This window comes from Petromyzon marinus, chromosome 26 (genome assembly GCF_048934315.1).
Source record: "Petromyzon marinus isolate PM22_M1 ecotype Great Lakes invasive population chromosome 26, UKy_Petmar_22M1.pri1.0, whole genome shotgun sequence".
NCBI classification, from domain to species: Eukaryota; Metazoa; Chordata; class Hyperoartia; order Petromyzontiformes; family Petromyzontidae; genus Petromyzon; species Petromyzon marinus.
Window position 1 is genome coordinate 2769816 of NC_133692.1, and position 24605 is coordinate 2794420.

The 24605-nt window shown below is 49.6% G+C and overlaps 1 protein-coding gene across 4 annotated transcripts in view; it reads right to left on the bottom strand.

Moving 5' to 3' along the window:
* LOC116946152 (zinc finger CCCH domain-containing protein 7A) overlaps nt 1-24605 on the bottom strand; it is a 46402-nt gene that overhangs the window by 8235 nt on the left and 13562 nt on the right. For all 4 annotated transcript variants that reach the window (XM_032961060.2, XM_032961061.2, XM_032961059.2 and 1 more), the window contains exons 4-20: nt 23532-23729; nt 21495-21653; nt 19717-19794; nt 18610-18661; nt 13334-14136; nt 12670-13183; nt 11653-11709; nt 10308-10351; nt 9379-9481; nt 8356-8523; nt 7616-7827; nt 6574-6674; nt 5442-5623; nt 4987-5069; nt 3287-3420; nt 2462-2567; nt 870-978 (exon numbers count right to left, since the gene is read on the bottom strand). In XM_032961060.2, the coding sequence (XP_032816951.2) occupies nt 870-978; nt 2462-2567; nt 3287-3420; nt 4987-5069; nt 5442-5623; nt 6574-6674; nt 7616-7827; nt 8356-8523; nt 9379-9481; nt 10308-10351; nt 11653-11709; nt 12670-13183; nt 13334-14136; nt 18610-18661; nt 19717-19794; nt 21495-21653; nt 23532-23729 (3103 nt within the window). The remainder of the gene's footprint in view (nt 1-869; nt 979-2461; nt 2568-3286; nt 3421-4986; nt 5070-5441; nt 5624-6573; nt 6675-7615; nt 7828-8355; nt 8524-9378; nt 9482-10307; nt 10352-11652; nt 11710-12669; nt 13184-13333; nt 14137-18609; nt 18662-19716; nt 19795-21494; nt 21654-23531; nt 23730-24605) is intronic.

The following is a 24605-nucleotide window of genomic DNA, read 5'->3' on the forward strand; positions in this document are numbered from 1 at the left end:
ACACGGGTCTCGGTAGACCTCGTGGAAGTGGCATCACTGGCAAATAACAGTGCCAAGTAGGTTAGTTCATGTTAAATATATTTGAATTGTATTGTCAGCATCATGCCATATGTTTCAGAATCCTTTTAGAAATCCTACAGTTTGTTCCATTTGCCAGAGAGTGGCTGCAGGTTTAACATTCTACTCCGAGACTGTTCGTCGCATGTATGTATGCTGAACTTCTTTCGCACTGCACGTAGCCAAACGTGCTAATCGGAGGTGCACGACAGACCAAACAATATTTTTATTTCACCGAACTGGAAATTAACCAAATTAGGCTGAAAAGAAAACTTCGAGTTTTTTTAGAGCGCGACCATTGATGATTCGGCTCAGACGATCAAGTCGCGAGACTTGAGAATCCAGTTTAATAGGGAGGAGGAGGCCCACTCGGATTCAAACCCAAGATCTCAGCAGGACCGGCTCAGCACTGACCTCTGGGCCACCCGGCTACTTTAGGGAAAGGGTTTTTTTTTTACCCTTGAATCAAATTGTTTTTAGTGAGCAATTATTATGGTCAGCACTTAGCACAAGGGGCTGGGGTAAGGCTAGCACCGCCTGGCCACCTTTGTCTCCCCAGTGCTGGTGTATGCACACGACACTCGTCATTCATTTAATGTGTGCGGTAAGGTCAACCTTTGAAGTTGGCTTTGTAAAAACCTAAGGGCTTCAAGCTCAGCGCATGCATGCAGTTTAACTCGGATTTGTAGATATATGTTGAACTTTATTCGCACCGCACGTAGCCAACCGTGTTGATCGGAGGTTTCAACCACGCTAATTCATGCAATGTATGCCCAGCAGCACCACTAACCGCCACCACCACCCACACTTACTATTACTCTCTCTCATGTAGGTCCAGACTTCCTTTTCTTCTTGGCTGTGAGCAAAGGTGCAGTTTCCCAAAAACGTGCACTTTTTACCCTTGGCCACATGAGCACACAACTGGGAAAAAGGAGGGGAAACAACACAGACGCCTTAACTCACCACGAGCATGCTTCACTACACAAGGGCAACTCCGCTACGTGAGAGCAGCTTCGCTACGCGAGGTCAGCTTCACTATGCCAGGGCGGCTTCCCGTGAGCTGATGCAGTTCCCAGACACACATTGCGAATGTGCACGCCCATTGCTCAAACAAAGACAAATATCCCCCCCGTAGCCTTAACAGACTTTTTGGGGCAAGTGATGTCAATCGAGCACCTGTAAAGGCCGGCACGGCACACGAGGGGGTGGGTGGCCAGCACCACGCCAGGCCACCTTTGTCTCCCCAGTGGCAATTTTTACACACTGCACCAAGTAGTCATTTTAGGCCGAGTGGACCTAAGGGAGGGCCAGGACTGGTGTTGGCCGTGAGTGGGAATCAAACTCCAGTCGCCGGGTTTGTAGCGCAGGGTGCTAACCGCTACGCTTCCGCCCGATACTCTCATGGGCACGAACACTCAATGTTAGAAATGCCTTAATATTTTCTGATAAAGCGCTTTTAGAGCCAAGGGTCTCCCGGCTGAAGCGAGCAATGGTGGCAGCACTCATGTCTGCATGACACCATGAGCCGGCAGTGTAAATGCCACGTTCACAAGGCGGAGTCGGTCTCTACTTAATGAATTACCACCACACAAGTGGACGTTTTCAGCAGCATATCTGCATAAGCCAGGGGTCAGCAACTTGCGGACCCCGGAGTCGCATGCGGCTCGTTAAGTAACTGCTTCGTGACATTTATTTATTCAGGACCCACCGTCTCGTGTTCGCATTGCATAACAAGTCAAATTCGAAAAAAATGGCCCTTCTTGTTATTTTGGTTACCAGCCCCTAGTATAAGCGGTCAAAAAGTCAATGCCAGACTATAATTGTGTTGATGGTTTCAACCTAATTGTGAATTCTTCTCAGTGGAAATGTGAGGATATAGTTCTCAAAGAGCTAACTAAACAGTTTTTTTTGTTTTAAATTTGGTACTCAGAGGGAATTATGAGCTAAGTCGACCTCTCAACAAGGGTTTAAACTCACGACCGTCCAATCACAGGTTGAGTACTCTAACCAAAGTACCACACAGCCAGTCAGATTAAAATTAAACTATTTATTATTTTGCCAGATAAGTCCCACTGAGCTATAAAGCTCTTTTTCAGAGGAGACCTGGCCACAAATGATCGCTCAAAGTGTTTTATCGTGTGGAAATTTATAGCAGCCAAATACTCGAAATACCTTTTTCTAAATATGGAGAGAAAAACCGGAGGACCCGAAGAAAAATTCCACGCAACCATGGGGAGAGACATGCAAACTCCAAATATACTGCAGGCGTCAGGGTTAGGATCGAACCCACGACCTTTAGTATACCAGGTGAGGTAGTTAATTGAAGATAAAGCGCGGTTTCCCCAATAGCCAAGGACGGCACGGATTGATAAGACCACTCAGCTAAGGCCAACGCTGTACTCACATCAAACTGCAGGGGCACATTTTTGGGAGTTGGGAAGGGGCGGATTTGTGTCCATTTCTTGCGCTCCGGTGACATGACCAGAAGAACCCGGCGCTCTTTGGACCAGCTGCAGGAGAACAAGCGCACACACACGGACATAAGCATAGGTGCACCTATATAACTGTGAATGCTCACACACAACAACCGCCATTCATCACCAAGTGACAGTAACATTACCATAGTGTCTGTTCCCGGCTAGGTGTAACACAAAAGTAAGGATCCCCCGTATAGCCTTTACCAGGCTGTTGGGGCGAGTGCTGTTAGCGAGCACCTACAAGGCCATGCGGGAGGGCGTGTGGCACAGTTTGGCGCCAGCTATCATAGAGCGTGGTCGTGTCACTACTGTTCTCTGCGGTGAGTACAATGTCTTTAAAAACAACGGAACCCATGCATCTCTAAATAAAATTAACGCTGAGCCGCTTGCACGTTCCAAGATTCAACAGTGGCCGGGACCCACCCTGCAAATTGCAGATGTCTCAGAACAGGAAAGGGTTAACATCTCGCCACCGTGGCTATATCGCGATGTGGGTGTGCTCATGTTGGGAGCAGTAGTGCAGTGGTTAGCGCGCTGCGCTACGAACTCGGCGACCTGAGTTCGATTCCCGCTCACGGCCAACACCACTGACGATTATCTGAACCGATCATGGGGAGACAAAGGCGGCCGGGCATGGTGCTGGCCACCCACCCCTACGTGTGGCGTGCCGGCCTTCATAGGCGCACGCTAACAGCACTTGCCACAACAGTCTGTTCAGGCTATATGGGGGATCTTTGTGTGCGCATACATACGTGTGTCTAGCCTTGGAGTTGCAGTACTTAAGCGTAGCTTCAGGCTCGGTCACCTGCCCGTTTCTCCAGCACTGACTGCACACAAACTTCATGCGGAAGCGCATCTGAGAGCGCTTCGCCTCCACCTTGGATATCTGCGGAGAGAGAGAGCGAGGAGGCAGGGCCAACCCAAGCGTCATTGCAGCACCTCACGTGGGTGTACCATCGGCGCTCGTCCAAATCAGGAGCAAGGAGCATAAACCATCGTAAACCATCATCACGCAAACTCCGGTCATCCTCGCAGCAGCAGCGGCTTTTGGCTCAGCCATCGAACAAGGTGCGCTTCTACGGCCATCTAGAACGCTCTCCCGTCCGATATTAGCAAGCCACTGGGAGTTATGCACTTTTAATTCATCATCTAGGTTGAAAACTAATTTCTCTAGAACTGCTTTTTGTGTGTAGTTTGTTGTCCTTCCCCCGCACTTCCGATTAGCGCGGTTGGCGTTTCGTGTTTCCATCGGAGGACCTTCTCACTCCTTTACTCCCCATTTCCTCCGTCTGGAACTACCTCGCACGTCTCTGTGCTGTTCACCTCTTTCCGTTGTTCTCTGGTCTAACACCGGCGAGATAAGGCCGACCATAAAGGATACCATCTCTGGTGTAGCCCAATATGTATACATCATCAAAGCATATTTGTTTGTGGGTTTTACCACAAGCAGGTGTGGTCAATGCAGCCTTGATGCCTTGTGATAGGTGTCTGTTTGATGTTTCTTGCAGTAAAGGTGAAGGCCTATTCGTTTGTTTTTCATCGCTCTGGTAATTCCATTCACCTCTTCATATCCTGGCCCCAGACCTCCCGTGTCTCCTCCGCTACGATCTAACCCCTTCCGTTTCTGCCTGCACTCCACTGCAGCCCTCTCTCCCCCCCTCTCTGCGGTGAACCCACCGACTCGCTCATCGTGTCACTCATCTCTTTAAAAGGCCAAAGATCACCATGTAGTTTTGAACAGACTGTTGGGGCAAGTGCTGCTAGCGAGTAGCGCCTATATAGGCCGGCAACGGCACACAAGGAGGTGGATGGTAATCACCACGCCCGGCCGCCTTTGTCTCCCCAGTGGCGATGTTTACATACTGCACCGGGTACTCATTTGAGGCTGCGTCGACCACCGGTGTTGACCGTGAGCGGGAATCAAATCCAGGCCGCTGGGTTTGTATAGCGCAGCGCGCGAACCACTAAACCACCGCTCCCCACTCATCTCTTCTCACACCTCACCTTCATCTCCCCTCCCCATACCTAAACGACATCCTGAGAATGGTTAAATTGAGAAGCTTTATAAAAAACAAAATTGAGTTATACTGGTACAACTGATAATGTAGAACTCGTATGTTGTATAGCCAGGTCTCAAATAGCTCAGTGGACATTACCTGATAAAATAAAAATAAAATAGTTTAGTTTAGTTTGTATATATTCTGAAGTGATTTGTTTACCTTTCCTATGAATTACCTTTCCTATACTTTGTTGTAACGTTCAGACCCGCCCCTACTTGACATCTGTGAAAAAAATCACTTCATAGCTCTTTTGACGTATAAACTGACGGCGAATATGCTTCATAAAGCCTCGTGGTATTGTGGGAGATTGTGAGCAGTGCGGCGAGGTCGTGGCGGCACTGCTTGGGCCGCCTGCTCCGTGCGTGTGGGGGGGACGGCCGAGAGACACGAACCTTGTGTGTGGGAGCTGCGAGCGCCCCGCTGCTCTGAGCCACGATCTTGGCTGAGTCCATCTCAATCTCCTCGTGGGTAATTCCTGCGGTGGCGCACGCACGCACACAAGGACACGATCATGCGTGCCCGCGGCTACACGTACTCGCGTAAATACCGCGCGTCCCTCCGGTGATAAGCGACCCTTGGTGATGATTGACACCTCGACGAAGGCAGGACTGGCACGTGGAGGACAGGGTGAGGATGAAGGGTGAGGCAGCAAGGCAGTTGGGTAAGAGGGCAGAGGTTAGAGGGAAAAGGGAGGGACACAGTTTCATTGAATTTGGAGTTCACCGACACACACACACACACTACGAGCGTGTGGTAGACCGAGGCACGCTCGCAGGTCGTGTCGCCAGACAGCGTGAGGTGGTGCATCTGACCCAGGGAGCGACGCAAGGTGTGGTGGGTGTGGTACCTGACTGCTGCTGCATCACCCAGACCTTGAGCTCCACGAAGCTGTGAGCGAAGTTGCACTTGTCTTCGCGCAGGCAGCCATAGCGGATCTCGTGCCGGCAAATGTCGAACTGGCTCAGCTCGTTGAGCGGGCGGATCTTCGAGTAGTGGACGCTGGTGCCGCGCAACACGTGCACCAGGCACCTGCAGCGCACATAGGGGGGCGGCGGAGAGCGGGTGGGGGGGGGCAGGGGGGGGAGAGCGGGGGCGTGGTGGGGGGTGGGACACAACGCGAAGGAACGAGCGCGTCGATCAACTTCTCGGATTGGCATCGGCAAAGCCCGCTCGAAGTTAAAACTGTGAATTGAATGAGGAGTCAACGACAACCACCGAAAATTAAGTTAAATTCCATCACAAGTTGGCCTTGCCATTTCCTGGCTTGCCGGAAGGCAGTGCAGAAAACATGTGGACTCCTCTTCTTCCGTCTGTATGGGATAGTGTTTCTACCTCACATGTGTGGGTTTCCTCCGGGCGCTCCGGTTTTGCTTCCACGTGGAAACACACTCAATTCAGTGGCAAATAACCCCTGAATATCGAGAGGGACGCAAAGCTTGGGCAAATATTCACGCCGGCTCGGCGCGTGGCTGCCTTCCCGCTTGCCTGTGGTTCCTCCACGCGCCTCTCTCAAGCCGTTCTCTCTCTACGAGAGTGAGCGAAATTATGTTTTGGCATTGAGAGTGAAGATGCGTGTATGCGTGAGCACCTATTAAAGCAGGCATGAGGGGTACAGTGTGGTCAGGTCCTTGCCCAGCTGTCCTGCGGGAGACTCAGGGCAAGTCCAAATACCACTTCGCACTGATGCGCAAGACTGGGGAATTGCTGGGATCACTGTGCATTGGGTGAACTGCCATTTCCCCACTGCGTCACTGCTCCCCACTACACTAACAATAACAGCTGCCATTTGCCACTAAGTGGCGGTGATGTCACTACGGCGCCTGTGGCAGGCCAGCCACGTGAAGTTTCGAAGGCTCGCTGACAGGAGGTCACGGGACAGACTCAGGTGCCATGGGTTGACCGACTGAGATGACTGGCAGATGACGACACTCCAACACACGCGCGCACACCCGCGCATATGCACGCAGGAGGACACGTACTTGGTTTCCTCGAAGATGTGTTTGGCGCTCTGGTTGGTGCAATACTTGGGGTTTTCTTTGTTTTGTTTACTCAACATCCGGGGTTTATTGTCAAAACATTCCTGAACATGAGAGAAAAAAAACCTGTCAGCATTGATCAAATAATTAATTTCTCATTATTCTCTTAATAATAATTATAACACTTTGCCGGCGCTGCAGAAAGGCAGACAAAAGTTTAACTTCCCTGCAATACCACCTTGATCGGGACTGCTCAGCAAAAACCCACAGCAATGGTCTCAATCGTAAGTTCAACAGAACAGGTTGACTCATGCGATGAAATCAGCACGAATGATGCTATATACAATTAAAAAAAGTTATGAATGAATAAAAGTATACACAATGACAAGAGATTAAAGCAAAATTTCTTCAACGGACAAAAAATAGAATAGGCTGGCAAGGCCATCCGTCCCAGAGATGGAGCAACGATCTCGTGTGCAGGCGCTGCGTGGACCGTTACATCACATCTCGCCATTGTGGCATCCACGGGGGCGAGATGTTAACTACCTCTGCTGATATACATGAGGTCGTGGGTTCAATCCTGACCCTGACGCCTGCTGTATATTTGAAGTTGGCGTGTCTCTCTCCCCCCATGTTCGCGTGGATTTTTCTCCAGGCCATCCAGTTTTCCCCTTCACATTTAGAATCAACGTGCGTTTAGAGTATTTGAGTATTTGGCTGCTATAAATTTCCACAAAATAAGCCACTTCATTGAGCTATCATTTGTGGTCAGGTCGCTTCTGAAAAAGAGCTAAATAGCTCAGTGGGCCTTACCTGGTAAAATTAAGATAGTTTAAAGTTTAATTTAGTCAGAACCGCTAGAGATGGCGATGGCCTGTGGGACACCTTCGCCCAGCAGTGGCTTGGCTGCCGACGACATTGGTGACAATGAATCGACTCGCGGAAGGCGAGGTTGGGATGGGAATCGTTTAAAAGCCTGACATGCAGGAATGATGAATGACTGCGGGCCTGCGCGCGCGTGCTAACGTGCGTGCGCGTGCGATACCTCGCATAGGAAGAGAAATATTCCATGGTGCTCCTCTATCAGCTCCTGTAGCGTCAACCGGACCCTCCAGCCGCCGGTACCGCACACGGGTGCGAACAGCAGCGCGCGCTGCATCAGCCCCGTCCTCTCCTGCGTCCACACATCGATCTCCTCCTGGCTGTACGCGAACCGGCAGTGGCCGGGGAAGCGGCACGCCTTGCCCTCCGTGATGTCTGCGGCGACAGCGCGTGGGTCAGCGGTCGGCAGTTGGTTACGGCAGCGCGCCTTGGGCGCGACAACCCGGTCCGCACATGTGCGCAACGTGCGCCGTCTACTGCACCACCTTCTGCATCGTTCATTACAAGCAACCGGCCAGGTGGCTCGAAGGGGGAGGGGGGGGTAAAGTGAGCGGCGCGTAATCAGAAGGCTGCGAGTTCAAACCGCGGTATCATTTGTATAAATCGCGAGTTATTCTTACACGAAGCATGTGATGCATGTGTCACGATTAGGAATAGGCGTGAATTGACGAATCGATGCGTCGTCACACGTCTGGTGACTAGGCTGGGTGTCCAGGGCTGTCTGACCCGACCTTGAAGCCTAATGAGAGAGGCTTGCAAGGGCACCATAGCAATGCAGCCTAAGCTCATCGTCGGACGCGCCAAGACTCGCAGCCTTGTGGGGATCAACGAGAAGAGAGCTCCTGATTTTGGGGTCACGCGTTCCTTTAACCACATTGTAAGCATGAACGTGTGGCACAGTACCTTTACATATGTAGTATGAGCCGATATAGTTTATCATCTGCGGTCGGGGCCTTATTATTTTGAAGCGGGGATCTTCTGAGTTCCGAAGCCGCCCTATCAACAAGTCCTTTTTACACTTGTGTTCCAGGTCCGGAAAAAACTTGTAATCGTGGATTTCGGAACCCGCAGCTGCAACGAGGAACAAACACCAACCGTGTGGCACGAACGCGTTAGACACGAACACGGTGGCACACACTCGCGCAATACTGTCTCTACACAAGGAGTGTGCGTATCGCCTCGTCGCACCGATCACTCCCTACACGTGCGCGCGCACGTGCAAAGACAAAGGATCCCCTTGCATAGGATCCTGGGGCAAGTGCCGACAGCACACCTCCGATTAGCTCGGTTAGCTACATACGGTGCGAAAGAAGTTCAAAGTACGTACAAGGCGCACTTGGTGGCAGTCTATCGCAGACGCACAATGGTGTCACTACGTGCTAACAGCAGGGCTGGTTGAGCCTCACTGTCGGTACACGCTCATGTTAAAGGCACTCGAGCATTCCCGGCATCACGGGAAAATAAACACTTCACGCTGTGCCGGCTCTGACTGCACGCACAATATCAAGGCTGTATGACTATCTGACTATCCACATTATTTATTCCAAAAACCAGCGAGTCAGCTGCAATCGAATCATTATTTTGGTAGATTATTTTAAATACGTTATTGTCGAATAAAGCTTTCACTCAACTTACACAAATAACAAAGTAATATTTTGGATGTTAAAAAGTCGTCTTATTTCTCCTACTTTGTAATGCAAACCGCCGATGTGTGTGTGCGCGCGCTGTGTGAGCTGTGAGGTGTGTGTGTGTGTGTGTGAGAGAGCTATGAGGTGTACGAGAGCTGAGGTGTGTGCCTACGTGCGCTGTCAGTTCGGTGTGTGCGCGAGTGAGCCGCGCAGGGTGTGCAGAGGCTCGTGTAAACACCGCCAGCCGTGGTGCACGACAACAAGCGGCGTGAGCGCCGTGCTCCCCGCGGTTCCGCACCTAAGGGGAAGCACTGAGCGCACGCCTGCCTCAGGTCGTGCGTCTCCGCCAGGGGGTTGGTGACCATGCCCACGCCGGCCCAGCCGGGCCTCGCAAGACCGGCCTGCTCCACGCCAGCCAGAGCACACAGAGAGGCAGCACGGATCACTGCGAACGTCCGAGATGAGCACTCTTAACTCATTTTTTTAAATATATACACAGTAAAACCTCGTTATTTCGGTATTTGATCATTCGTAATTGTGGATAATTCGGTACGGCTTCGCTTTCGCCATATTAGTCATTCGCAATTAGCCAAATTGTCGTACCGGATGGTCCAATTTCGGCATACACGTGGAGTGGCGCCACACGCCACGACAAAAACGACGACTCGGTCTGGTGGCGGTGAGCGTGGTGAGCGTGGTGAGCGTGGTGAGCGTGGTGAGCGTGGTGAGCGTGGTGAGCGTGGTGAGCGTGGTGAGCGTGGTGAGCGTTAGTGCAGACGGTGTCGCTTTGGACTTTATCTTGTTTGTGCACTCCGTGTAAGCCAACCCTCTCAGAAATGTCGTCTACACCTACATCAAGAAGTAATAGAAAGGGACTGAAGAATAAATCCCTTAGTCTGCGAGACAAATACAAAGTTTGGGATAGAATTGATGCAGGGTGCGTGTCGATGCGTATGGCGTTTTAAGAGTTTGTAAAACAAATTTGGAAAAAAAAATTATTGTGGCAGGAGGCACTGCGGAGTACCACTGTACACAATCCGGAATATTGGATAATTCGGCAAGGCCAGAGCGCCATATGTATCGAATTAAAAATGTTTTCTGAAGCCTCCCCACAATGAAAGTGCCCTATGATATTTCGCAGGGTTTTTAAATAAGTGCCACATTAATATCCACACATCCCCGTTGGAAACGTGTTCTCATACATTCCGCGCAAACAGAAAAACTTACCACAATATCGGCAGAGTTCATTTTCGCCACCACATTCATCAACTCTGTCATTAGACATGACAAAAAAATCGCATTAATAGAGAAACACTACATCTACTGACCGCTCTAAAATAAATAGAAGCATTACAACGTCTGAGCAACACTTATCTGGCAGATGTCAACTTCTAAATAAAACTTAAAAAGCAACTACTGTTGCCAATACAAACATTCACCCCTGCACCCCATGTTGTGACTGTACCGCCAGCCAATTAAGGACGCTTTCATTTGTGAGAAAATTAAGACTTATGCAAAGAAATGTGTGCACAGAAACAAACGCGCACACGCGCGTTCCACACACACGCTCACACCCGCTCATGCACTCAAACACACAAGTACATCCGTACTGATAAGCAACGAGCTGAAAAACTTTTTTTCCCAAACAAATTTGTTGCTAAAAAAATCTGTACAGATATGGGCGCTGGTATTTGGTAAGCTGTGATAAGTTTCATCGTGCTTGGTTATAAAGGGGTTTTGTCCCGTTCGTGAATACAAGTGAACTGCAGTTGGGATGGATAGGCACACTTCCCAGGCACGGCAAAATGTATCCGACAGTTGCTTTAAGAAATCGGCAGCAGCAGGGGCAGCAAAACTACAGGGACATGTGCTCCTAGAAGCCTCTTGAGTGCTGCTTGCAGGCATGTGCGGTTCATCTGCTTTATGTATTTAGTTTGTTCTCCCTCCCCCACTCCACCGATTAGCACGGTTGGCTACGTACGATGCAAAGGAAGTTCAACAACATACATACGTACGTACATCCGCGGAAAGTCACACATTGGTCGCAAGGCCCCGAGTGATGTTCAATCCATTAAGGGGCTCGAATAGCAATCCAGCGACACTGCGCTGGTTCTGCAGGGTTCGTTTGTATGCGCAGTGTATAGCCGTTTTACTTTTCCTAAACACACTTCACACTTTTACTTGATGTTGATCATCTATCGGTGTCCGATGCACCACCGGGATCGTCTAGTTGGGCAACATGTGGCGCCGTCTGCGGTGGTAGCACAGCGTTGACGGGTGAACTCAACGCCGAAGGAACCTGACGGGTGAACTCAACGATCCCGACCCTAACAATTGTATATTTTGAGTTTGCATGACACGTGGATTTATCTCTGGGTCATCCGGTTTTTCCCTCCACATTTATAATCGACGTGTGTTTGGAGTATTTGGGTTGCTATAAATTTCCCAGGTGATAAGCCACTTTGTTAACATATCAATTGTGGCCAGGTCGCTTCTGAAAAAGAGATATACAGTTCAGTGGGCCTTAGCTGGTAAAAATATAAATAGTTAATAGTTTAGTTAGTTTATTTACCTTCCTGCAGGATGTGACCGGGCCATCCTTCAGGATAGAGCCGGCCAGCACCTCCATCTGCAAACAGAAATGATGGCCGTCACTACAGATTACAGATCATCAGTATCTAGCTCACAGGTCAAAGTGGAATGGCATCATATTATATGTACTGTCGGATTTGTTGTAGAGATTGGGCGAGGAGAAACAGGCTGGAATATCACAGCTCTGTATAATAACTCGTTCTAAAAAAACTCACCGAGAATTAAATAAATGAACCTCTTGCTTTGTAACTCAGCTTACGCGCATGTCTTCCAAGTCTACTGGTCGACTGGCGTTCCACGCTCGTGTAATTAGCAGGAGGCGGCAATAAACAATCGAGATCACTTGGTTAGTCCCAGAGCTCTACAACTTCTCGCGGGAGCCGGCTGGGTCAGGCAGCTGTGTGCGAGAGCAACACGCCGGTGACGCTGACATTCCGGGTTCGAATCCAGCTAAACCGCCTGTGGTTAATCCAGGTTCTCAAGGATAATGAGTTCATGTCTCAGCAGTTACCAATGCTTGGGCTATATCGGCCATGATGCTGAATTTGGTTCACTAAATTTGGCCTATTTTCAGCTTTTGACAACTCCCGGCTGCCATCCAAAGACCACCTGTACACAGCGGGCAGTGCGAGAGAGATGCCGCACCACCTCGGGTAGACAAGAGGCAACTGAAGGGAGCTCGGGAGTAGTTCTGCGACATCATCTTCCACAGGCCGTTTCTCTAAAATGGGAGGCGGCGATGCACTGCTCTTGGCAAATGGAATTGTATTCATCTCACCAGCAAAATAAAAGCCTCAGCAGTTTGCCTGCTGTATTTTTTCACCTGAAGACGATTGCTTGTGTTGCGATCAAAACGTCGTGATTTTTTTATTATTTTTCTATCTACGGGACTTTACCGAAAGACCCAAAGAGTAAGAGTAGAAATATGAATTAATAAATAAATCGCTACACATCTGGAAGTGCTCAATGCAGGGCCCTCAACGCCGCTGGCTCTCACCGTAGGCGATGGGGCCGCTGCTGAAGGCCCCGGTGGCCCTCAGCACAGGCAGGGCGGTGGACACGTCGTCCAAAGAGTCGAGGCCCCTGCAGGAGGAGGAGGTGGCCACTCGCTCGGCGAATCCGGGGGGCATCTGCTGGTGCTGCTGCTGGTGCTGCTGCTGGTGAAGCTGCTGGTGAAGCTGCAAGTGCTGCTGCTGCTGCTGAAGGTGAAACTGCTGGTGATGCTGGTGCAGCATGGGCCCGCCACCATGTGCCATTCCGGAATGCGAGAACATGGTCGGGGGCATTTGAAGACCGTGGGGCAGAGTCAGGCCCGGCTGGAGCGCAAAATGCAGTCCCGTGTGAAGGGGCACGTGCATGCCGTGGGCCATGTGCAGGCCTTGTTGAAGTTCCTGGGAAATCTGTAGGCCTTGATGAAGCTGCATTTCATGAGGCATCGACAGACCCTGAGGAGGCGTGGGCATGGAGTTCTGAAGTCCCGGAGGAAACTGCATGGAATGCGACTGTAGGCCCTGCAGCACACACAAAACAATCGGTCAAATTGCGTTTTAAAGCCGCCAAATAATGCTTGCCGAGTTTAAGCCATACGACTGCCGCATAGGCGGGCGACTGCAAGATCGAAGCCATCGTTTCGTGGGTTGCAGAAAGGAGGACCCCGTTACCTGCATAGAGAACTCCTCAGAAACCATGTCCAGCAGCTCGTCCAAGTCTTCTCCGATTATCTCATCCTCCGCGGTGTTGAAGGTCGCGCTCTCAGCCACAGGGAGAGGAAGCAGCTTATTGGCCCCGACCCCCACACCACCCCCGCCCCCATAGCCGTTCACCAGGCCCGGCGGGGTCTCCTTGACCGGCACGGCCGCATTGGGTGGCTTCTCCACGGCGTCGCCGGGCCTCAACGGCACGGGTTCGAGCTTGGCAGGAGCGCCGCTCTTCCCCGCAGTGGGAAGCACCGATACCGGCTTGGGAGCCTCCCTGACGCGCACGCCGCTGGCGGTGGCGCTGGCAGTGGCGGCGGCGCTGGTGGTGGCGGCGGCTGCTGCGGTGGCGAAATTGCGCGTGGGGCCCACCTTGCTGGCGAGCCGCGTCTGTGCAGGCGTGACGACCGCGAGCCCCGGCCCGGCTTGCTGCGGCGGGAGTGGTGACGGCGGCGGCGGCGGCACCGAGACGCCCGGCGCCCCCCTGCCTCCGCTGCCTCCCTTGTGGCCCTTGGTTTTGGCGGGGGCGGTGGCTGCCTTGCTGCCCCCCCCACCACTGCTGCCGCCGGTAACTCCGCTACCGCCGCTGCCACCACCGCCGCTGCCACCACCGCCGCTGCCACCACCGCCGCTGCCACCACCGCCGCTGCCACCACCGCCGCCGATCGGTTTGGCGTTGGTTTTTCCATTGCACTGCTGGCTCGGCAGGGTGGCTTTGCTCACCGGGGTTTCGTTTCGCGTTTCCGGGGCGGGCTTCACATTTTCATCTTCTGCAGGGGGGCGGTCACCAAGCGCACAGGAGACAAGCGATGATTATTTATCATTACAAAGTCCTGCCTAAAGACCCCATCACCTATTGTAAAAGCCCTTCTCTCTCTCTCCTTCTCTCTGCTAGTCTCATGAGTCTCTAGCTATCTGGTTACCCGTCACTTCTCCTTTATTTGCATGGCACTCCGAGATCCATTCTTTAGGGCACCTTATAAAGAAATATCTAAGGATAAATAGATAAAGAAGTTCAACATACATGTATACATTATTATTAAAATTATATATATATTTTTGTACACGTGTGCTCATTAAGAATGGTTAAATGTTTCCAAGCACATTGGAAACGCAGGTTCTGGCCTCAGACGTTGCATGGGGAAAACACCGAAAACTATAAAACTATTTTTCTTTGATTAGGTAAGGCTCATATTCTTGGTTCTTTCGGTAAAGTCACGTTGAAGGGAAACAATAAAATATATATAAAACAATAAAATTCTCACGACGTTTCGACTGCAACACAAGCAGTCATCATCAGGTGTGAAAACCAATGGCAAGAACATGTTCGTTGGTTTTCACACCTGATGATGACTGCTTGTGTTGCAGTCGAAACGTCGTGAGAATTTTATTGTTTGATATATATTTTATTATTTTATTGTTTCCCTTCAACGTGACTTTAGCGAAAGAACCAAGAATATGAATCACTGCAGTCACGAAAGCTTTAAATCAAAATTTAGGTAAGGCTCACTAAGCTATCCAACTCTTTTTGAGAAGCGACCTGGCCATCACAAATGATAGCTCAATGAAGTGGTTTATCACATGGAAATGTATAGCAGCCAAATACTCTGAACACGTGATGTGGATTCTATATGTGGAGGGAAAAATCGGAGGACCCAGAAAATAATCCACACAACCACGGGGAGAGCATGCAAACTCCAAATATACAACAGGCATCAGGGTTGGGATCGAACCCACGATCCTGCACACCAGGCGAGGCATCTTCTTTGGTTCTTTCGGTAAAGTCACGTAGAATGAGAATAAAATAATAAATTCATAAAATAAAATAACACAATTAAATTCTCACGACGTTTCGGCCACAAGACAAGTGGCCTTCATCAGGTGAAGGGACGAGACTGTCATCCCTTCACCTGATGAAGGCCACTTGTGTTGTGGCCGAAACGTCGTGAGAATTTTATTGTTATTTTATTTTATTAATTTATTGTTTTATTCTCATTCTACGTGACTTTATCGAAAGAACCAAAGAAGATGAATCCTTGCAGTCATGAAAGCTTTAAATCGAAAATTAAAACCAGGCGAGGTAATTAACATCTCACCACAGCAACTGGTCGTATGTTAAAAGTACGACCAATTGCAGTGGCCGGGTGGCTCAGGAGTCGGAGCAATGAGCCAACACCACCGAGAGGCAAGGTTCGAATCCGTTACAACACTATTCAGGATTTGCAACTGTACGTCTCTTTCAATTAGTAGACTAGGGCAAATTCTTCAACCAGCAGTACACTGATCTTGGCTGATAACGATGATTACATCCAGATCCTGAGTCTAACCACACACAGTGCATGGACTAGGAACACCTCAGGTTGGCTCAGTTGGCTACGTACAGTGCGAAAGAAGTTCAAAATACATACGCGCGTACAGGGGGTCCCCGATATACGTCGTCTCGACATGCGTCGTTTCGCACTCACGTTGGCGACTCCTTAGAGGAACGCGACGTAAAATTTCCCCGCATATATATATACACACACGTCGTTTTTGACTCAGCTGAGCCGAGTCGAAAACATTGTGCGCGGGTTGCGTAGCGGTTGGAAGCTACGCTGCTCTACGAAGCAGGCGACCTGACGTAGATTCCCGCTGACGGCCAACACCAGTGATGATTATCGTTTTTTTGTTATCATTTTCGACTCGGCTAAGCTGAACTGGGGGAGGGGCGGGTGTAGAGGTACTGTACAACTCGCACATGCGCCGCCAGCTTCTCCGTCCCATCGTGTCCTCTCTCGCGTGCGTACTGAGCGCTCGTTGTAATCGGCGCGGACTTTGTCGCAAAATATCGTCGCAACCCTTAAACTCATCCACTCCTCAAGGTAAGGTCATAAGAATTATAGGTTAAGGTTAAATATTTTTGAAATGGTGTTTAAAACTAGATTCGAAGCTTTCGTGACTGCAGGAATTACTCTTTGGGTCTTTCGGTAAAGTCACGTAGAAAATAAAATCAAATAGTAATGGAATACGACGTTTCGGTTGCAACACAAGCAACCATCATCTGGTAAGAATGCATTTTAAAACACGGACACAGGAACAGCATAGGTAGACACACGTGCAGAGAGAGAGAGACACACACACAAAGACATACCGAGCGAGTGTCTATGCTGTTCCCGTGTCTTGCCCGATGATGGTTGCTTGTGTTGCAACCGAAACGTCGTATTCTATTATTATTTTATTTTCTACGTGACTTTACCGAAAGGACCAAAGAGTAATGCCGTTTAAGATTGTGGTTTTTTTACTTTACACAAATAATGGTTTTCTGTTCGAGTCACTGTTTAAAAACGTCGCAGGTACGTTTTCAATCAAAACAGGAAAACGTTTTAAAGTGAACAGGGTTGCTTTAAAATGCTCATAAAAATGGTTTTCAATTAAGTGTAAATGCTGTTTAAACGTTCTTGAACTCAGAATTGGTTATAAAAAATATGTACATTGTGTGTTGTACGGTATAGTACAGGTACTGTACATTTACAGTACAAATACAGTACCTGTTTTTTCTGTACATGTACGTATTTTGGTTGCTAGGTATGAAACTGAACAGTTCCCAAAGTTGCGGTCCCTATCCCGACCTTATTCCATTGTTTATAATGCGAGAAATTGCCCCGCTTTGCGTCGCATAGGCAACGTTTATGCTCTCACGGTCCCATCCCCCTCCATGAACATGGAGTTGTGTTTCCTATGGGAGAAAAGTCTCCATTATACATCGTTTCGTTATAAGTCGCAACTTTCCAGTCCCTAACCCCTACGCATGGCGGGGATCCCCTGTACATGCTCGCTTCACTGCAGCTCTGCTGCAGTTGTAATGATTTATAATAATTACTATTATTTATTTTACCCGAACATTCCACACTAAGGTCAAGGACTCTTTTCCAGGACGGTCCCGCATTTTTTTAAATTTTAAGATGTTTTCAGCCAATTCATGAATGTTTATCCGAGCGGGAGAAAACCGGAGCACCCGGAGGAAACCCACAGGTGCAAGGAGAGGGGGGGGGCAAACACTCTATCCCTGTACAGATGTGGAAACAGTTGGAGATTAGTCCACCTGCTGTACTGCCTTCACCTGGCAGGCCGAGGTATGGCAGCTGGAACCTCGACACTTGCGGGAAGGAAGTTTCACAACATTTCTGTGGCTATCCACCAACCCTCGTCACCTCCAGTGTTGGATGACAGGCCACATGAGTAGCCACCCCTGCCCGGCATCATTCATCCACAGTTGCCCTGCTCTCCCAGTCTGTGCCTCCCTCGCCCTGCGCTCAGTCTCGCTCTCGCGTTCATTTACCCTCCATGCTCCCCTTCACTGGAACAAATTCCCACGGCACATAGAACATTCTTGACCGGCCTGCTTCCATTCCTCCCTTAAAACAACCCCCATCTCTTTTCCCCTAGCCCATCTTGCGACTGCTACTCCCTGTCTCGGTCCCCCAGCTACGACCAGGCCTACCCCAACCCCTATCACTACTCCTATCCTTATCACTTCCCCAACCCCTATCACAACCCCAACCCGTATCACAACCTCTATCACTACTCCTACACCTATCACTACCCCAACCCCAATCACTACCCCTACCACTACTCCTACCACTACTCCTACCCCCCTATCACTACCCCAACCCCTATCACTACCCCTATCACTACCCCTACCCCAACCCCTATCACTACCCCTACCCCAACCCCAATCACAACCCCTATCACTACTCCTACCCCTATCACAACCCCTATCACTACCCCAACCCCTATCACTACCCATATCACAACCCCAATCACAACCCCTACCCCAACCCCAATCACAACCCCTATCACTGCCCCTATCACAACCCCAATCACAACCCCAATAACAACCCCTATCACTACCCCTACCCCAATCACAACCCCTATCACTACTCCTACCCCTAACACTACCCCAACCCCTACCACTACCCCAAACCCCTCCTCTCCAGTCTGTTCTCCTGTCACAATAACTACACCCACCACCTTTAATGACAGCAAGCCCAACTCTTCGTCTCAACCACTATCATCTTATGGACAATGTTACCCTCGTTTGTAAAGTGCCTTTGAGTAAGGCGCTGCTGTAGAAATCTACACAAGGTCGGGAGGATGTCAAGCGAGTGCTGCTGCAGCCACTGCGGGGGGGGGGGGGTCTTTGCCCCACGGTGACGGTGGGGAGCGGGGAGGCGGAGAGAGGGGGCAGCGGGGGGGCATCTCACCTGAGATGACGTCATCAATGTCGTTCTTTATCGCCTGCCTCTCCCCAGAAGCCTGCACGTGAGAAGTCGACGGCAACGCCCAAATTAAACACGCTGCCGTCAGCTCGGAAGACGCAAAAACAACGTTAATAACATGCTATATTTTAAACGCAGACATATTTTATATATATGTTTCTGACGGGCTGTACAATAAATGTTTGAAGCTTTGTTTTTCAGAAAACATAATTGAAAGTCAAGTTGTGTCGTATAACTGTATATGGGATGGCAGAAGGGAATCATTCAACCCCTGGAATTTTTCCAGTTAAGGCCCACTGAGCTATACAGCTCTTTTTCAGATGTGACCTGGCCACAAATGACAGCTCAAAGAAGTGGCTTATCACATGGACATTTATAGCAGCCAAATACTCTAAACGCGTGACGTTTATTCTATAAGTGGAGGGAAAAACCGGAGGGCCCGGAGAAAAATACACGTGACCACGGGGAGAGCATTCAAACTCCAAATATACAAGCGCAGGGTTGTTCATAATAATTGTTTTTGGGTGAGATCACAAAAGTATAAACCTGTCGCAAGCCTCCACCACCCGACACGGCCAATCAGTAAAAAATGTGTCACGTTAACAAAACGCCAATTAGTTACTTCTTCAGCCCACCGGTGTGTTTGAAGAGTGAATGTTGTGGATTCACTCACGCCCCAACATAGGACAAAAACACCCTCCAGCGTGCCCGTTACCAACAGCCTGTGGTGCTGCTTCAGCGTTGACATGTGCTTCTGGCCCCAAAGCCTAACTTTGGCAGTCCTGAGCCAGAGATGGAAATTCTCAGAGAAGGAATTATGTTATAGACCACACTATATCAGTTATGCGAGCGATACAACCAAAACAATACACATTTGTAGTCATACTATTACATGACATTTTTTTTTTTTATTGCACGCGGCTCACTGCACTCCCTATTTTTAAAAGACGCTCACCCAGTGGCGAAACCAACACGCCTGACGCGACGCTGCGTCAAACACGTCAGCACGTTCTACCACGAGCAGGTAACAACGGGTAAATGACGATGATGCATTTTTTGAGAGGCGCGTCGTTGACAAAGAACCGTCTTTACCTGGCTTATGTAGGCCTTGCGCAGACGCAGCCCCAACGCCTGTGCCAGCTCCTGCATCAGCGCGATGACCTGCTGATTCTGAGCATGGGGAGAACGAGCGATATCGGTGAAGAACAGAGGGCCCTACGCCAATGTCCTTCATTGCAAGGCCTGTCACGGGCCACTGGTGGCCCCTGGTGGCCTTTTGTACGCCCCCCCCTGATGTGCAAGGCCCCGGACAAAACACAAATGTGAACACGCCCCCTATCTTCGTGCTGTCAAACCACAATGTTTTCAAATGTGTGGTGGCCCTCAGACTGATATCTTATCGGCAAAAGTGGCCCCTCCTCTGAAAATTTGTAAAAAAACACTTCCCTATGGCATCTGCTTGGCTAGACAAGGCGATGGGAAAGTGAAAAGTGAACGCAACGTTTAAAATGTCATCCTTGGCAATGGGAATAAAAGTGGGGCAGCACACATCAGCCAACCAAAGTCTCCACATCATAACTGGAAAACGACTTACACCAGCCCCCTAACCCCAACCCCAGAATGTTGAATCAAAGGTCAAGGTGTCTGAACTCAAATGAATACTGAGGTGGTGTTTGTCTCATAGTCGCCATGTGCCTGCCAGCAGAAATTCCATATTCCCATGGCAAGGCCAGTATCTCAATAATATGCCCAATAATGAGTTCCCACAAATCAGTGGTCATTTAATTGACTCCAAAGTGCTCATTGGCTTTGTCAACCTCCAACGGTTGTCTATGTACGATGTGAAGAAAATTCAACATACATATGCGAATTCTGTCCAGTTCCATCCAACCAGAGAAGACAGAAACAATTGGCAAAGTGGTGTCACATACGTGCTAAGAGATGGCATAAAGAACGGATGACGCGCATCATCTGGTATTAGAAAAAAAACCTGTATAAATTGAGTTTATGCCCTTTACACAAGGGAACGATAGATTACGTTCAAAAGGGTAGTAAATATATATTTTTAATTTCAGTGATATTTCATGGGAGGTGGCTGAATGACTCAGGGAGCTCACACCTTTTATAAAAATGTGTCAGCATAAGTGAGATCACAGGTTAAAACGTTAATGTTAGACGCGCAATTAAACGCATTTTTCAAGCGATGTGCCTTGAAGGTCTCAACCCACGACAGCAAATACAAACTATGATAATTTCTTGTTCATTAAAACCAGCTTAACGCAACTGTCCAAGGGTTACAGTCTCTCCATATGAGATGTTAACTAGCTCGCCTTATATACAGGAGGTTGTGGGCTCGATCCTGTTGCCTGTATATTTGGAGTTGGCATGGTTTCCCCGTGACTGCGAAGATTTTTCTCCGAGTCCTCCGGTTTTTCCCTTCACATTTAGAAACGCCCGTTTCGAGTAATTGGCTCATATAAATACATAGCTCTTTTTCAGAAGCGACCTGGTTATCACAAATGATAGCTCAACGAAGTGGCTTATCTTGTGGAAATTTATAGCAGCCAAATACTCTAAACGCATGTTACTAAATGTGGAGCAAAAAACCGGAGGACCTGGAGAAAAATCCACGCGACCACGGGGAGAGAGGACATGCAAACTCCAAATATACAGGAGTTAGGGTCAGCATCGAACCCATGACCTCCCGCATACCAGGCGAGCGAGTTAACATCTGGCCACCGTGGCGAGCGAGCTCCTGGGACCGTTAGGTTCCCGTGACTGCGATGAGCGCTGGGGCTGCTGAAGGGGCTACTCAACAGAAGAGCGCTCCGCCCATCGTATGGACCCCCCCCGCAGAAGTCGTCCCACACCTGCGGCATGAGCTTAGAGCAGATGACCACGGAGTCGTAGGCCTCGCGCACACTGCCCGTAGCGCGTAGCGCTCGCGCCCTGTGGTAGCACGCATGCGCGTTCTTCTCGTTCAGCTTCAGCGCCAGGGCACAGTCCTCCAGGGCCTTGCCGAAGTCGTTCTGTTTTCCGGGAGAGGAAGACGGTGGGGGGGTGGGGTAAAGAGATCCATCAAAAGTGGACGAAAGGGCCGGACCGCAAATTCGGCAACCAAGTGAACGCGCCAGACTGTTCAAACAAGTCTGGGGTGGTGTTAATAGCCATCGATGATCCACAGCCAAGGGTCGAAATTCCTGATTAAAATGATAGGCACTGGTGACTCCATACAACACACTACGGTTGGTTTGCCAGTGATAATGATCTTATTATTCCTCCAGTATAAATAAATGTTCTGATTATAAAATCCGAGTTGACTCCCGACACCCATTTTCAGCTTACAACCTCACTGCAAGTCACGCATTTTGAAGAAAGCACCACACAACCAGCTGATGTTGACGTTCAAACACCAAATAAGACAGCTACCACAAGGTATCAAGTCTGCATCAACCACACGTGCTTGTGTGCTATTTGCCTTTGAGACAAGGCCATAACGTGTAGGCCAATAAATTTCAAGGACAATGCATAAATTATGAAAGCACGTTTGTGTGCATGTTTTACCACAAGGGTGTGTGGTTAATGCAGACTCGATGCCTTGCGACAGGTATCTATTTGCTGTTTGAACATCTTAACACCTCCTGCTTTATTGCCGGAAAGGTCAAAGCCTATTCGTGTTTTCATTGGTCTTGATAATGACAAAAATGGTCTCGTAGATTATGCAACTTTGTTCCGTGCTGTTTGTTGCTGACCGCTTGGCGTTGTGGGCATTGTGGGGGTCTGCGCTCAGCAAAACCATGCTGCGTACAGGCGGCAACGCGCCCGAGATGGGGCAAGCACTGCGAAGACGCGGGGGAGCCCCCAAGGGATCTCTCACTCACGTCAACCCCGCGTGACAGCCGGCTCCTCGCTGCGGTCCTCACAACCGTGGTTATTTATCGATTCGCCTTTTGGCGTGTTCAGTCGTCGCAATCGAGCCGAACGAAACATTGTCGAAAAAAGCCCAAAATGCTCTGCCAACAAACGCGGTGACTGCTTGGGATGGCCAAATTATTTGCAAGCCCACACATGTGACAAGATTCATGTTTTTTGTGGTTGTCATTGGTGACCAGGCTGAGATGCTCAACTTACCACACTGCCGGGGATTAGAACACAAGATATCAGAATACTGATAACAAGACAGTGCATGGTGCAGTGTGTGTGTGTGTAGTGTGTGTAGTGTGTGAAGCGTTTCTGAGCAGTAGCGTGGCGGTTAGCGCGCTGCACTACTAACCCGGTGACCCGAGTTTGATTCCCGCTCACGGCCAACACCAGTGATGCTAATCCGAGCCGGTCCTGGGCCTCCCCTAGGTCGACTAAATCTCAAATGGGTACATAGTGAGATGTGTAAAAATGTCGCCACTGGGGAGACAAAGGCGGCCGGGCGTGGCACCCACCCCCTTGTGTGCCGTGGCGGCCTTCATCGGCGCTCCTCACTAACAGCACTTGGTTGCCCCGACAGTCTGTTTACCCTTTCCCGTTCCGAGACATCTGCAAGTTGAAGGGTGGGTCCCGTTCACCACTGAATCTCAGAACGTGGAAGCGGTTCGTGTTAATTTTATTTAGAGAGGCATAGCACCGTCGTTTTTAAAGACATTGTCCTCACCACAGAGAACTGTAGTGACACGACCGCACACTGTGATAGCTGGTGGCAAACTGTGCCACACGCCCTCCCGCATGAACTTGTGGTAGCCTCGGTACTGAAAGAGTTATTAATTTTAGTTTTTCTTTCGGTTGTGGCCCGGTGCTCAGCAACTCCGTTCAAAAGACAATCGGAAGAATAACTCACAACGTACGCGTACGTCATCGGAACGGGAAAGGGTTTAAGAGGCTACACAGGGGATCTTCGTCTTAGCAACGTCTTTTACGTGGCGCAGGTGGCAGGCGGCGCGGTTGACGTGCAGACACTCGTTGACGGAGTTGGGGCAGCGGAGGCCCTCCTTCTCCATGTACTCCACCACGTCCAGCGCCTCCCCGTACTGCCGCTGCGCTGTGGCCGCATCGCCCGCGCGGTACAGCTCATCCCCGTCCGCCCACAGGCACGACACGAGCTTGCGCAGGAACCCCTGGGCGCCGGCCAAGGAAGATGCAAAAGAGACGATCGGCGGCACAGAAACGTCTCGACGTACACGGAGGGGTGCGGGGGGGGGGGGGGCATGTTGGTTGGCGTTGCCAGGTTGGCAGACATTGCCGTGACCATATCCCCTGCGACTTGGACAAGGGTGGGAAAACTGCGGCTCCGGAGCCGCATGTGGCTCTTTACGGACTGCTTCGTGACATAATGTATGTACAGTCGGGCCCCTCTTAAGGGCCACCCCTGTTAACGACTAATCGCTGAACGACGGGCCTCCGTAGTGCCCAATATGTTAACGACGGGCTGTTGTAGGTATAGTACATATTAATTAATGCATTGATTAACCATGTATCCTTTAATATTATGTGTTTATAATGTTGTTAGTATCTTTATGTATTAATGTACGTTTTTTGGGTGAAAAAGGGTAACTTTCTATGCTATCGGAACACATTAAGCCTTAAACATGTATTTTCCTTACTCGCTTAACAACCAAATCACTTAAAGACCGGTTCCGTCATTAAGAGGGGTGCTACTGTATGCAATGTATTTATTCACGTGCACTGCGGCTTTTGAAATATTGAGTTTTGTACCGAATTCGAACAAAAATGGCTCTTCTTGTTAATTTGGTTGCCGGCCCCTGTACAAGGCCTATAACGATTAAAACTCTGCCCCACCACCTCCACCTCCAAACCACGTGGGAATCAATGAATTCATCTTCTTTGGTTCTTTCAATTTATTATTTTATTATCATTCTACGTGACTTTACCGAAAGAACCAAAGAAGATGAATCATTGCAGTCACGAAAGCTTTAAATCGAAAATCAATGAATTATCACGATTCGTTTAAAACGTGTTTCATTTCACCAAAT